General features: G+C 65.1%; 2 protein-coding genes across 4 annotated transcripts; one reads left to right on the top strand and one right to left on the bottom strand.

Annotated features, from left to right (window-relative positions):
• The first annotated feature begins 650 nt into the window (after positions 1-650).
• ANKRD13B (ankyrin repeat domain 13B) lies at positions 651-7,161 on the top strand. 3 transcript variants are annotated; one of them, XM_042830127.1, is made up of 15 exons: positions 651-775; positions 3,237-3,372; positions 3,615-3,739; positions 3,816-3,861; positions 3,962-4,105; positions 4,176-4,365; positions 4,811-4,877; positions 4,955-5,036; positions 5,100-5,164; positions 5,244-5,374; positions 5,478-5,635; positions 5,744-5,896; positions 5,977-6,137; positions 6,684-6,760; positions 6,849-7,161. In XM_042830127.1, exons 1-15 carry the CDS (start codon positions 665-667, stop codon positions 7,075-7,077), a joined length of 1,875 nt encoding a protein of 624 aa, XP_042686061.1. In that variant the 5' UTR covers positions 651-664; the 3' UTR covers positions 7,078-7,161. The 3 variants fall into 3 exon arrangements, with proteins under 3 accessions (XP_042686061.1, XP_042686062.1, XP_042686059.1); XM_042830128.1 differs by having other exon boundaries at positions 6,829-7,161; XM_042830125.1 differs by having other exon boundaries at positions 4,955-5,164.
• Positions 7,162-8,162: 1,001 nt separating this feature from the next.
• CORO6 (coronin 6) lies at positions 8,163-13,503 on the bottom strand. Its single transcript, XM_042830075.1, is given in 12 exon segments — positions 8,163-8,368; positions 8,612-8,659; positions 8,661-8,840; positions 8,949-9,006; positions 9,093-9,238; positions 9,325-9,429; positions 10,022-10,141; positions 10,269-10,450; positions 10,753-10,882; positions 11,216-11,338; positions 11,804-12,003; positions 13,483-13,503. Coding segments are annotated over 11 exon segments (1,413 nt in total). The 5' UTR covers positions 12,002-12,003; positions 13,483-13,503; the 3' UTR covers positions 8,163-8,245.
• Between the last annotated feature and the right edge of the window lie 652 nt (positions 13,504-14,155).

The following is a 14,155-nucleotide window of genomic DNA, read 5'->3' as shown; positions in this document are numbered from 1 at the left end:
TGACCTCACCGCTGCATGGCCGTGACGTCATGGAGCAGCGGGACCCGGGGTGGGATGGGGGGGGAGCGGCCAAAGCCCTCCCTCAGGGCAGGGAAGGAAAGGGGTGACCCTGCAGGAACACCATAAGGGCGCGGGGGGGGACCGGGGGGGACAGCCGTGGGTCCCAACCTTGCATTGTTCTCGGGCGGCTGCCGGAAAACACGAGCGGAGGGACGAGGACGGAAAGGGAAACGGGGCCGGGGGGGGGTCGGCACCCCCCTGGGCTCATCGCGGGGGTCGCGCCGCGTGCTGAGCGCCCGTGGGTGGGGAGAGCCGCGTTGTGGGGAAGGAAGGGAGGATCAGAATTGGGGTTGTGCCTTCGGGCACTACGGAGCCGTCTCTGTGCAGCCCCGCACACGGGGGGGGCATAGAGCCGGCGGGGGGGTGCGGGGAGGAAAAGGAGGAGGAGGAGGAAGGGGCGACGCCGCGCGCGGTGACTACAAGTCCCATGAGGCCGGGCGGCGAGGGGGGGCGATGCGGGGGGAGCACCGTCCGGGCGGCTCCCACAAACCCCCCCCGACCCCCCCGCCCCGCACCGCCCCGCACCGCTCCGCGCCCCGTTCCGCCCCGCCCCGCGCCCCGCTCCGCCCCGCGCCCCGCTCCGCCGCTCCAGCATGCACGGAGGATGCTCGCGTCTTGCTCGGGCAGGAAGGGGCCGGAGGGCAGATACCCGCTGCATTACCTCGTCTGGCACAACCGAGCCCGGGAACTGGACCGAGAGCTCAGCGCCAAGCAGGTGGGGCGGCGGTGCGGGGCGGTGCGGGGCGTTCGGTTCGAGCTGATGCAACGCTGGGCTGCGGCCGGGGCTGGGGCTGAGGAAAGGGATGAGGATGGGGTCCTCCTGCCGCGGTGATGCTGATGGGGGTTGGGGTCCTTTCGTGCCCCCCCAGCACTGTGACAGCTGCCACCGGAGCAGCAGAGATCCCCCCCATCTCGGATCCCCCCGCTCCCAACCCCCCACATCCCCCCCCCCCTCCCGTCCCCCGCCCCCTCCCCGGCCGCTGTGCCCCCCCCCCCCCCTCCACCAGCCCCCCCTTCTCCCTCCCCAGAGGTGGGGTGCAGCCAACGCAGCCCCCCCAGCTGCCCACCCTCGGAGGTAGGGGAGGGGCTCTCAAGGCCCTGCTCTGCTGGAGCGCAGCTCCCAGCCCCAGGCAGCCAGGAGGTTCTCTGCAGGGTGGGGGCACCCTCCCTGTGTGCTCCCCCCGCTCCCAGCCTCCATCTCCCCATTGGCGTTGCAATTCAGGTAATTAAAACCCAACCCTGAAGACGCAGGAAACCGCAGGCGCTGGAGGAGGCCATGCCTTCCTCCCCCCCCCCCAACAGCCACAGTCACTGCCACCTGCCCCCCCCGGTGCTGGGGCGGGGGGGGGGCGCCCCCCCCCCGGGGGGGAGTGAACTCGTTGTTCAATGGTGTCCTTCTGGCTCTGGTTCCTCCCTCCGCCTCCCTTTTTCCTGTGGGGGGGCATTGGGGGGGGGGGGAGCTGCCTGTCTGCCGGTATTGCTCCCCTGCCCCATCACCACTGTGTTTATACCTGTGGTCATCTGGGGTCATTTTTCCCCATTGCAGTGCAGCTCAAAGATGAGTGTGGGATGCTGCTGGCTGGGGGGAGGGGATGCTCTAAGTGAACCCCCTGCTCAATGGGGATCTTCTGGCCCCCTTGCCTCCCTCTGTGTCCCTATTGTCAGAGCGAGAGCAATGCTGACCCTGTGAGCAGGCCGGGTACATGGGAGGGGATATGGGTGCTGCAGGCCTGAGCCCAGGTTTGGAGGGGATTTGGGGGAAGAAGGGGGTGCAGCCTGGTCTGAGCCCCCCACCTCCACCCAGGGGCATCCGGGGACACAGCGCAGCCCTCTGCATATCAGAGCATCCCTGGGCTGAAAGGGCAATGCTGGGGGCTGCTGTCCTCTGCCTGGGAACCCCCGTGGGGACAGCAGCACCACATGTGGCCCCTCTGGAACGTGTGGGCCTGTAGGGCTGGCAGCCCACAAAGGGCCACGTGTGGGTTATGCTGAATGTCACCGCCAGGCGCCAGGCCACGCTTGGCTCCGCCTTGGGGGGGCAAAAGGCGGTGGGGACAGCGCGAGGATGTGGCTGAGATGGAGCCCATTGTGCCCCATTGTGCCCCACTGTCCCATGCTGCAGCCTGCCCCATTCCACACCGCAGGGACCCCACTGCCCCCAGGGCTATGCAGGGACAGCAGCACATGGCACCGCCACCCTGCAAAGCCACGCGTCCCCTGCTGCCATAGGAGCTGGACTCTGTGCCTGTGCTGGAGTCTCCAACACTGGGGACAGCCTGTGGGGCTGAGGGACAATGGGTGATCATGCTGCAGCCCCACACGGCACTGCCACTGCCCCAAACGTGTCCCAGGACAGACAGCTGTGCCCCCCCCCCCCTCCTCGGGCTCAGAGCTGATGGCAAAAATTGGGTCATGCCATGTCCCGTGGGGTTGGCTCTGATGTTGCGTCCCCAAATCGGTGGCCCCGGCCCCCCCCACGGCACTGGGTCAGGGATGCAGCTGGGGAACCCCACAGAGCCTGCAGCACCCGTCCCCCAGCTGGGGGGCAATCACTTTAATTAGAGTCTTTTCATTAGTGCAATTAAGAAGCAGCAGTCGCCTGGAGAGTGTTGGAGCAGCATGCAGGCTCCTGGGGAGCGGAGGGGCCGTTAAAGGGAACCTGGGGGTCCCCAGTACCCAGTGACCCCTGGGGATGCAGCCATGGGGACACCCAGCGCTGGGGACATCCCAGGTGGTCGCTGCCCCATGGGTGCAATGCTGCATGGGGTGCTGGCTGCATCGCTGCCTCGGGAACAGCCGGAGCCGTGTATGTGTGTTGGGGGGGGGGGGAGGAGGGGGGATTCCTGGTGCCTGGCCCCCTGCCAACCCCCGGGCTTGGCACAAACAGCCCCAGCGCGGCTCCCCGGAGCCGGGGATGCTCACAGCAGCCGCTCCGCTCACGCAGCACTGCCCGCCCCCGGCTGCTGATCCGCGGGGAACACGTGCGCCCGCGTCGCCCCGCCGTGCCGCGGTGGGGGCTGCCGGCAGCTGCTGCCTGGCAACTGGGCCACGGCTCCCCCCAGAGCCACAGAGGTGGGGGCTTTCTCCCGGCTTGCGGCTGTGTCGGATGGAGATGCGGCTGTGGAAGGGAGTCGTAGACAGCCCGCCCTCCCCTGAGCTCCAATGCCCCCCACCAGGCCGACATCGAGCAGCTGGACCCCCGAGGACGCACCCCGCTGCACCTGGCCACCACGCTGGGCCACCTGGAGTGCGCCCGGGTGCTGCTGAAGCATGGAGCTGATGTGGGCAAAGAGAACCGCAGCGGCTGGACAGGTGAGCGGGGCCTCCGATGTGGGCAGCCTGGTCCCCAAGGGGAGCACGAGTCGCACTGTGCCGTGCTGCACCGCGCCGTGCTGCGTCCCGCTGTGCCATCCCATGCTGTGCTGCACCACGTCGTGTTGCGCCGCCTTGTGCCATTCCACACCACGTATTGAACCACGCCGTGCCGTGCCGTGCTGTGCCCCACTGTGCCGTGCCGCTCTGCACTGTGCTGCACCGTGCTGTGCCACCTGCAGTGCTACAGGAGGCCGTGAGCACCCGTGACCTCGAGTTGGTGCAGCTGGTCCTGCGCTACCGTGACTACCAGAGAGCCATCAAGCGCCTGGCCGGGATCCCCATCCTGCTGGAGAAGCTGCGCAAGGTACCTGGGGCTGGGGGAGCCCTCGGGGTTGGGGGCGTCACTGCTGGGCCCCTGCCCACCCCACTGCTCTTGGCAGGCCCAGGACTTTTATGTGGAGATGAAGTGGGAGTTCACCAGCTGGGGTAAGCTCGGGCGGAGTGGGAGCTTCCCAGTGTGCTTGCAGCCCACTGGGAGGCACAGGGTGGCCCCATCCCTGGCTGGGCTATCGCCGTCTTCCCCCAGTGCCACTGGTGTCCAAGATCTGCCCCAGTGACACGTACAAGGTGTGGAAGAGCGGCCAGAACTTGCGGGTGGACACCACGCTGCTGGGCTTTGACCATATGACCTGGCAGCGGGGCAACCGCAGCTTTGTCTTCAGGGGACAAGGTGAGGAGGGGGCTGGGGGATGCTGTGGAGGATCACAGCTGTCGCTGTGTTGAACACCCCCTCCCCACAGACACCAGCGCAGTGGTGATGGAGATTGACCATGACCGGCGAGTGGTCTACTCAGAGACACTGGCCCTGGCCGGCCACGACCAGGAGGTGCTGCTGGCTGCTGTGCAGCCCACGGAGGAGCAGGTGATGGGTCGGCTCACAGCCCCCGTCGTCACCACCCAGCTTGATACCAAGAACATCGCCTTTGAAAGGTGGGCAGGGACATTGCTGGTCAACCCTTTGCTCACATATCTGGCTACCCAAGTGGGAACATCCCATCCCATGCCAACCCATCCCATCCCATCCCATGCCAACCCATCCCATGCCAACCCATCCCATCCCAACCCATGCCAACCCATCTCATCCCAACCCATCCCAACCCAACCCATCCCAACCCATCCCAACCCATCCCATCTCATCCCATCCCATCCCATCTCAACCCAACCCAACTCATTCTAACTGAACTCAATAAATCCCATCCCATTTCACTCCAAGCATCCAAACCCAACCCAACCAATCCCATCCTCTCCTACCTCATTCCATTCCATTTCAATCATCTCATCCCAAATCATCCCAGCCATTCCCACCCAACCAGTCCCAACCATCTCATCCCAACCCGTCCCATCCCTCCCTGACAGCATCCCGTGTCGCCCCCAGGAACAAATCTGGGATTCTGGGTTGGAGAAGTGAGAAGACAGAGATGGTGAATGGGTATGAGGCCAAGGTGAGGGGCAGGGGGCTGAGCTGCAATGGGCACAGCTGTTTTTTGGGGAACCTTTGACATTCTCCCTGCTTGGACAGGTCTACGGCGCATCCAACGTGGAGCTGATCACACGGACGCGGACGGAGCATCTCTCAGACCAGCACAAGGGCAAGAGCAAAGGTAGCGCGTGGGGCGGTGGTGGGCACAGGGCTGCAGTGCTCGGCCTCACGCCCCGTCTTGCAGGCAGTAAGACCCCACTACAGTCCTTCCTGGGCATCGCTGAGCAGCACGTGGGGCCCAACAATGGGGTGAGTGTGCTAGGGGGGTCCCCATGGCTGTGCCACCCCCCACAGCTTTGCCACCATCACTGCACCGCTGTCCCCGCAGACGCTGATCACGCAGACGCTGAGCCACACCAACCCCACCGCCATCACCCCTGAGGAGTACTTCAACCCCAACTTCGAGCTGGGCAACAGGGACATGGGACGGCCCATGGAGCTCACCACCAAGACGCAGAAGTGAGGGGGGCGAGCAGGGAGGGAAGAGGGGACCCCAACGACACCGTGCTGCCATCGCGAGGCTCCTGGGCCCCCATCCTGGCGCCTGTCCCCTCCACTGCAGGTTCAAGGCAAAGCTGTGGCTGTGCGAGGACCACCCGCTGTCCCTCTGTGAGCAGGTGGCCCCCATCATCGACCTGATGGCCATCAGCAACGCGCTCTTCGCCAAGCTGCGTGACTTCATCACTCTGCGCCTCCCGCCCGGCTTCCCTGTCAAGATTGGTATGGGGGACGGCACGGGGAGGGGGCCTTTACCAGTCCGGTGGGGCACACAGCCAGCTTCCCTCCTCGCTCTTTGTTTCGTTATTCTTTTGTTTTTAATACGGGCAGAAATCCCCATCTTCCACATCCTCAATGCCCGCATCACCTTTGGGAACCTCAATGGGTGCGATGAGCCCGTCAGCTCCCTGCGCAACAGCCCCAGCAGTGAGGCCCCCTCGCCCAGCAGCGATTCCTCCAGTGTCAGCAGCTCCAGCTCCCTGAGTACATGGGGGGGGCGAGGGCATGCGGTGGGTGGGGGGCACAGGGGCGTTGGTTGCCCAGCCACATCTGTCTCCCTGCAGCGTCCTGCCGGGCGTGTGAGATGGACCCGGCACTCTTTGAGGTGCCACGGGGGTACAGCGTGGTGGGCACCCACCAGGATGCTCTGCGGGAGGATGAGGACGATTTGCTGCAGTTTGCCATCCAGCAGAGCCTGCTGGAAGCAGGCAGCGAGTACGACCAGGTGGGCGCTGTGGGGAGAGCCCCCTCCTCATCCTCCTCAGCCAGCATGTTTCTCATCCAACAGTCTCAGCTGTCTCATCTTCCTTGGCCTCATCCAACGTTATCTTATCCTTCTCATCCAGTGTCTTCAGTCTCATCCCCCTCATCCAACATTTTTCTCATCCAATACCCTTGTCCTCCTCATTCTCATCTTCCTCATCCAACATCCTTCTCATTCTGAGCATCCTCCTTCTCCTCCTAAATCCTCTTTCTCCTCATCCAGCTTTTCTCCTTATCCTCATCCAACATCTTGGTCCTCCTCAATGTCATCCAACATCTTCATCTTCCTCAACGTCATCCAATGTTGTTCTCACCCAACACCCTCATCTTTTTCATCTTCATCCTTCTCATCCTCATCAAACCACCTCTTCATCCCTCCCCCCAGTCACTAGGATCCCATGAGGAGCATCCCATCCCACCATCCATGCTTGCTCCATTCCCCTACGGGCCACACTGGGGCCAAATTTCACCCCCCTCTCTGACCCCTCCTCTCCTCCCTTTCCTCCAGGTCACCATTTGGGAAGCACTGACCAACAGCAAGCCAGGCACCCACCCCATGTCGCACGAGGGACGCCGGGGAGACAGGTTGGTAAGGTCCGAGGGTGTGGGAGCGGGTCCCATCCCCTCGGGTCCCTCTGGGGCACCGGGCTGAGGTCAGGCCGTGCCTCCCCAGGACTCCCCAGCACACGGCAGCCCCCAGACCCCCCTCCAGCCCGGCGCCGGGGGGCGGGGGGGGGGCCCAGCACGCTGTTTCCCAGCTACGCGGAGCAGCTGCGCCTGGCCATGGCGCTGTCGGCGCGGGAACAGGAGGAGGCGGAGCGGCGGACGCGGCAGGAGGAAGAGGAGCTGCAGCGCATCTTGCAGCTCTCCCTGATGGAGAAGTGACCCCCCGACCCCACTGAGCCCCCCCTACACCGACTCGGGGCCTGGGGACGTGTGTATGGGGCACAGAGGGGTGCGTGGGGGGACGGCCCGTGCAGAGGACAAATAGGGGGGCTGCATCAGCCCCGTAGCCGGGGCAGGGGTGAGTGCTGGGGGGCACTGGGGGTGGCAGGGAACAGGGGGTGTATCCTGCATGCTGCCCCCCCTATCTGACCCCAGGGAGGCGGGGGGTCACACTCTTCCCCAGTCATGGGGACACCATGAGAGCCATGGGGCTCTGTCCCCCCCTTGGCCCCACTGCCCAGGCGCTACCAAGTGCACTTACCCGGGAGCTGCTCTGCCTGCCAACAGGGGGGGCTCAGCCCCACTGCACCCCTCAGCCCATGTGGGGCTCTATGGCCTCGCCCCAGGCCAAGGGGGCAACCAAGGGGGGGCCCGCAAAGGGATGCCCGGTGTCACCACCTCATCTTGTGCTTGCACCCTCCCTGCCTTGCTCGGATGCTCCCCCCAACCATGGCAGCGCTGCACCCCGTCATCCCGGGCACTGCCCCCCACCCCTGGTAAAACCTTACATCAAATGGTGCTAAACCCTGGGCCCCCACCTCCTCACCCCGGGCTGTTCCTTCTTTGCACACGGGGGGGGACTGCGGGGTTGCCCCCAAAGGGACTTTTCATAGTGGCACCCCCTCCCCCCATCCATGCACCCCACAAGCGACGTCTGGGCCAGGGCCAGGGGGAGCCTGAGCAGCTCTGACCGTGGCCAACACCAATAAATGCTCTGAGAGGAGCCTCTCTGTGCCTGGTTTGCGGGGGGGTGCAGGCAGGGCTCCCCCACAGCAGCCCCACATCCCTGGTACGGCCACAGGAGACCCAAGCCCTTTATTAATGGGGGTGCTGGGAGTATGAAGCCCCCACTTTGAGGGGCTGTGGGGTCAGGGTGGGGTTTGGCACCGTACCCCAGCACTGGGAGGGGGACCAACACCCCCATCCTGGCACCCATGGCTGCCAGGAGGGACCCCCATGTATAAAAGTCATCAAATGCACCCTAGGAGTAAAAAGGGGTGGGGGGGTCCAGAGTCCGACACCCCCCCCCCCCAAAAGCTCCTGGGGAAAGAACATGGCTGTGGCCTCCTGCCCGCTGCGGGATGCGGTTTAATGCTGGGCTGGGCGCAGTCCCATACCCGTGCCTCAGTCCGTGCCATTGGTGAACTGGCAGAGTTTGTGCTCCAGAGCGGAGATGCGCTTCTCCTGCGCCTGCACCGTCTCCTTCAGCACCCGGATCTCCTCCAGCACCTCATCCAGGACGGGGGTCTGTGGGAGGACACAAAGGGTCGGTGCTGTGCATACAGAACCCCGCCGTGGCCATCAGCCCCTGAAGAAGGGGACAGCCCTGTGCCACATCCCCAAGGGCCCTCATGGGACAACATCTCCATCAGTCAATATCCGCCGTGGACCAACATCTCCATGCACCAATGTTCCCATGGGCCGATGCCCCCCATGGGCCGGTGTCCCTGTAGGGTGGCACATCCCCTGGGGAGGTGATGGGACACTCACAGAGATGTCGGTAATGGAAGTGGAGCTGCGGCGGGAGCCCGGGGGGGGGTTTGGTGTCCAGGATGTTCTTCTTGACCACCTTCAGCTCCCGATTCTTGACGGGGACGTAGCCGTCCCGCAGCGAGATGAGGATGGGCTCCGCGTCCTTCCCTGACAGCCACTCATCCGCCTCCAGGGCCGGCTCAGGGCCCGGCGTGTCGGGGTACAGATCGTCCTGGAAGAGGTCTGACTGCGGGGGCAACGTGGGGGCACAGTGAGATGGGGTGCTCAAATCTCCCCCTTGAAACCCCATTGTCCCTAAAACCCCACTGTCCTCAGGAGGTGCCCGAGGGCTCACCTTGCGTGGCACCGTCATGACGATGGGCTCACACTTGCGCTCGTGCAGCTTGAAGAACCTGAGTGGGGCAGAGGTGGTTGGGGTCTGATGGCCTCTCCCATTGTCGCCCTCCCCCTCTCCCCCCCAGACCCCTCCAGCCCCAACCTGGCAATTTCACACTTGCTGACATCCAGTCCCCTCTTGGGCATGAAGCCCATGCCACGCTGTGGCTCTTTGCTGCTGTAAGTGTTCAGGTAGTGCACGTAGGGCGCCTCGTCCGTGATCTCAAAGTAGCGGATGCTGCTGTCCCCCTGCCAATACGGGGAGGGCTGTCAGCCCCCTGACCTCTCTCCATGGCAGGGGGGTGCAGTAGGGGGGGGGGGGAATCTGGGGTCACCTTTCCACAGAGGTACACAATGCTGGAGTCGGCGTCGTAGAAGGGCAGTAGGACCCCATTGCTGGTGTCCATCTCCTGCAGTGCGATGGGCTCCTCAAAGTTTTTCTATAGGGATGCAGCTGAGGGTGAGCGCCGGGCCCCCGCCTCTGTCAGCCACACCATTCAGCACTGCACACCACAGGGATGGGGACACCCCCAGGACCTCCCCCCCGGCATGCCCACACCCCATTCCTGCTTACCTGCACTGCCCTATGGGTACCCCCACCCACCCACCCCAACCTCACACCCAGGCACTGCACGGCACACGGGCACAGCACACGGGGAAACTCGGCATCATATTTTGGGGAAGAATGGATTTGGGTTTGGGAAGCCGAGTTCCCGGGAGCATCACTCCATGCGGCCTCGTTACCGGGTCCCACAGCCCCAGCTCCCGCTGGCTCATCCTGGTAAAGCCCGTGGTAAAGATGTGTCCTTCCCGCGTGAAGATGGCCCGCACGGGCCTCAGCCCCTCGTGGGGAGCGAACCTCTCCTGGGGATGGGGGGCACAGAGTCAGCGCGTGGCGCAGGGATGGGGTGTGAGGGCGCGGATCCATCCCTGCTGCAGCTATTGGGTTCCAATGGAGGTGGGCGCAGGAGGGTCCTGGGGGGGGCACGCGAGGTCCTGGGGGGCACAGTGGGTCACGGCGCGGCCCCATACCAGGTCCCAGAGGCCCAGCTGCCGCTCGCTCATCTTGCTGAAGCCGGTGGTGAAGATCTTGCCATCGGCCATGAAGATGGCGCGGATGGGCCGGGCGCCGTCGTGCGGTTTGGTTATCTCCTGCGTTGGGCGTTAGCGGGTTAAAGGCAAACACAGAGGGACGGGGTTAGTGGGGTCGGCCGTTAGCGGGGAGGGGGGGGGGAGCGAGGTGGGGAGGTGGCAACGGGGACACGCTGGGGACACTCACCGCCACCACCGTCTGCTTGCGCGGGTCGATGACGCGCACCTTCTTGTCCTTGCAGGTGGTGACCAGGAGGCTGCCGTTGCGGTTCCAGCCCACGTTGTAGATGAGGTCGGTGTGCATGTCCTCCAGAGCCAGCAGCATCTCCCCCGTGCCCACGTTCCAGAGGATAACCAGGTTATCACAGCCTGCAGGGGACATCGGGGCAGTGTTACCACACTGGTGACCACTACGGGTTCCCGGTGGGGATTTGGGGTGACTGCTGTTGGTCCCCAGTGGGACTTGGGGTGACCACTGTTGGTCCCTAGGGGGATGGAGGTGACCACTGTTGGTCCTTAGCACGGATTTGGGTGACCACCTTTGGTTCCTGACGGAACTTGGGGTGATCACCATCGGTTCTTCCTGGGACTTGGAGTGGGACTACCATTGGTCCCCAGTGGGGATTTGGGGTTTTACCATTGATTCCCACGGGACTTGGGGTGAGCCCCACCTGCGCTCAGCAGCACGTTGCGGGCTGTGGGGTGCCAGCAGATGATGCCCACGCGCTTGGAGTGCCCCTCCAGCGTCACCACCGGCTCCGTGATGCTGCGCACGGGGACGTAGTCTGGGATCTGCCACACCTGGGGGGGGTGGGGGGGACACACGGGGATAATTAACCTCAGAGCTGCTCCGATACACGTCCTGATGCTGCAGGGAGCACGTGGTGCCGGGGGGATGGAGGGGGGTAGGGGGGGCACAGCCCCATTGTGCCGCATGTGGCCCCCCCGGTGCTGAGTCGCAGGGAGGGTATATTTAGCATAAAGTGCTGCATCATGGAGCCGGCGGCCGCCGCCAGCAGCACACACGCATGGCACTGCCTCTAAAAATAGGTCGGTGACACTTTGCAGGCGGCAAAGCAACGGGAAGGGAGGGGGGGGGGGCCCTCCATACCCCCCCCACTGCCCGCCCCTCACCATAACGGTGGTGTCCTCGGAGGCGCTGGCGATGACGTTGTCGTTGTGGGGGCACCAGTCGATGTCCAGCACGGGCGCCGTGTGCCCCGTCACCAGTGGGTGGTTCTTGTCCACACGGCCTGTCTGCAGCACGAGGGGGGGGGGGGGGTGGATGAGCCTGGGACCCCTCCCCTGAGCCACAGCACAGATACAGCACGGAGGGAGCCATGGGGAAACTGAGGCACTGAGCCCCATGGGGATGCAGAGGGCAGCAATATGCCTGGGAACGGGTTGCTGCGTGCCCTATGGTGGTGGTGTGGGACACAAGAGGGGGCCTGGTCCCTGTGTTGGGGTGGGCACACACACATACACACACTCAGGGATTTGGGGCGGGGGAGAAAGTGGGTGGAGGGTTTCCTTTGTCACTGCAGTTGTCCCCAGGATATGTGCCAGTAACTCCCCCAGGGTCCCTGAGCCCCCCACAGGTTGGGGATATGGGGGCAAAGAAATGAAGAGTGGTCATCACATCCCATGCCCAGAGCAGAGCCCCTCATCACATCCCATACCCAGTACCACCCATGGGGGACCCGTCCCAACGCCTCCGCTCACCTTGGACAGGGGCAGGACCATGAAGGCCCCCCCGCCACCCGACTCCACAATGATGGCCAGGAATTTGGGGTTGACGGCGCAGAAGGAGCTGTCCCACGTCACCTTGGAGACACGGATGTCCTCATACATCTGGTCGGCCTTCACCGGCTGCCCAAAGACGTGGCGGAACTTGCTCTGGCGCACCACGCGGCGGCTCATGGCTGGGGGGGCACAGGTCAGGACGTGGAGCCCCCCCAGTGGGGCGCAGGGACCTCAACACCCACAGATCTCGTGCTGAGAGGGATCCCCATCCAGGTTTGGAGGGAGTGTGGGGATGTGGCGATGGCGTGGGATGGGAGCACAGGATGGAACCTGGTGTGATCCTCGCCCCACAGAGGGAGCTGGGGCAGCTGTGGGTGTTGGGGTGGCTGCTGGGCACCAGCATCCCACGGCACAGTGCTGCCTGTCTGCTTTGTGGTGGGGATGTGGCTGTGCTGCGCACCAGGGCTGTGCCATCCCCTATAGCTGTGCCATGCCCTATGCCCGTGCCACCCCCATGGTTATGTCATGTCCTATGTCCATGCCATCCTCATGGCTGTGCTGTGCCCTGTGGCCATCACCAGAGCTGACCCATACGTAGTGACAGCGGGAAAGCGGTGCTGCAAAAAGCTCTGGGGGGGGGGATTAGGAGGTGCCATGCACTGGGTCACAGCTCATCCCCGTGTGTCCCCTTGTGTCCCATCCCAGAGCAGTGATCTGAGGTCTCTCACTTGGGTCACACTTCCCCAGCCCTCGGGGACTCAGAACATCAGAGCTTTGGGCAGCATGGCCACATGGCCCCATGTGCAGAGAGAGTGGAGAGGAGCCTGGAGCTCGGCACTGCACTGGGGGGATCTAATTGGGGTTATCCCATACCCCCATCACCCCGGCCCCTGCCAGGTGTGCACTGACCCTCCTGGAGACCCCAGTGTCACTCCCAGTGCTGCAGCTCTGCAGGGGTGGTGACCCCACAACCCCACAGTGGGATGGTGACCCCACAACCCCACAGTGCCCTTTGGGGCCAGTCGACATCACAGCCTGGTGCAGCACAGACCGTTCCTGCAGGTTTGTGCCCCTTTGGCACTGCCCAGGAGTTGGGGGGTCCCCAAAATGGTCACCACCAGGACAAGGCCCTCAGTGCTGGGGGGGCTGCGTGGGGATGCCCCGCTGCAGTGAGCCAGCTGGGAGTGCGGATGTGGACAGGGAAGGGATGAGGGGCTGCCTGGGGGGCGAGGGGCAGCAGGGGCACGGGACGAGTGGGGTGCAGCGAGGGGCAGGTGCACGGGGTGCAGGTGTAGGAGGGTGCATGAAGTGCAGGTGGGGTGCAGGTGGGGTGCAGAGGCTGCAGGACCGGTGCAAGGGGTGCAGGCAGATGGGGTCGGAGGGGCTGCAGGCAGCGTGCAGGGGGTGCAGGGGCAGCGGGCGAGGTGCAGGCAGGACAGCCCGCTCCCGGCCGTGCCATTACGTTGCCACAATTGAATCCGCAGCGGCCGCTCGGGAACGACCAGAGGTCACTTTCCATTTATAGCCATCTCCCGGCGGGGCCCGGCGGAACGAGGGGCCAGGGGCCCGGGGCTCGCCGTTCCGCTCCCACCACCCTTCTCTTGTCCCCTCGCCCCCCGCTCCCCCCACCCCGGCCCCATCACCGACCCCGCTCCCACCTGCGCTCCGCTGCTGCCCCGCTCGGCTCCGCCCGCTCCCGCGTCCCCGGCCCCGCTCCGCCCGGCACGGCACGGCACGGCCCGGCTCGGCTCGGCTCCGCTCGGTCGGGCTGCGCGGGGCGCGCAGTGCCGCAGGGAACAGCTGAGCCCAGCCCGGAGCCGGGCCGGCACGGCCCCCCCGCTGCGGGCACCGGGAGGAGGAGGGGAGGGGGGGCCCGGCCCCGCCTGTCCTTACCGGGCCCTGCCCGCCCCCGGCCGAGCGCTGCCCGCCCCGAACCCACCGGGATGGGGGATACGCGCTGCGGGGGGCGGCGGCGGAGCAGCATCCCTATGCCCACCCCCTTCCACCCCCTTTCGCCCGCCCCCACGGGATGTTCGTTGGGATTTAGCCGGGACTGCACCGGCCCAAAGGGGATTAAAGGGATCGTAAGGCCGGGGGGGAGCCGGGGCAGGGGGTTCCTGGAAAGGCAGCAGGCGATGGCCCCTACAAGGGCACCGAGCAGAGCATTGGCTGTGCTGAGCGGGTCAGCAGGGAAAGTGACATCCACCCACCACCCATCTGCCCGGGGGCTGCGGGACAACATCGTCACAGCACCGCACAGCTCTGCCCCGCTGCACATCCCCGAAGGGGAAGGGGACCTCAGGAGCCTTTTTCCGATGGGCACGGGGGCAG

This window comes from Centrocercus urophasianus, unplaced genomic scaffold (genome assembly GCF_019232065.1).
Source record: "Centrocercus urophasianus isolate 14NV4802_14NV808 unplaced genomic scaffold, USGS_Curo_1.0 seq_33, whole genome shotgun sequence".
NCBI lineage: Eukaryota > Metazoa > Chordata > Aves > Galliformes > Phasianidae > Centrocercus > Centrocercus urophasianus.
Note: the sequence above shows the minus strand (reverse complement) of the source record. Positions and strands in the feature narration are given on the sequence as shown.

Coding starts and splice junctions, on each gene's coding strand:
- ANKRD13B (XM_042830125.1), top strand. CDS start 665: ATGCTCGCGTCTTGCTCGGGCAGGAAGGGGCCGGAGGGCAGATACCCG. Junction 776..3,236: donor GAGAGCTCAGCGCCAAGCAG/GTGGGGCGGCGG, acceptor GCCCCCCACCAG/GCCGACATCGAGCAGCTGGA. Junction 5,165..5,243: donor ACGTGGGGCCCAACAATGGG/GTGAGTGTGCTA, acceptor CTGTCCCCGCAG/ACGCTGATCACGCAGACGCT.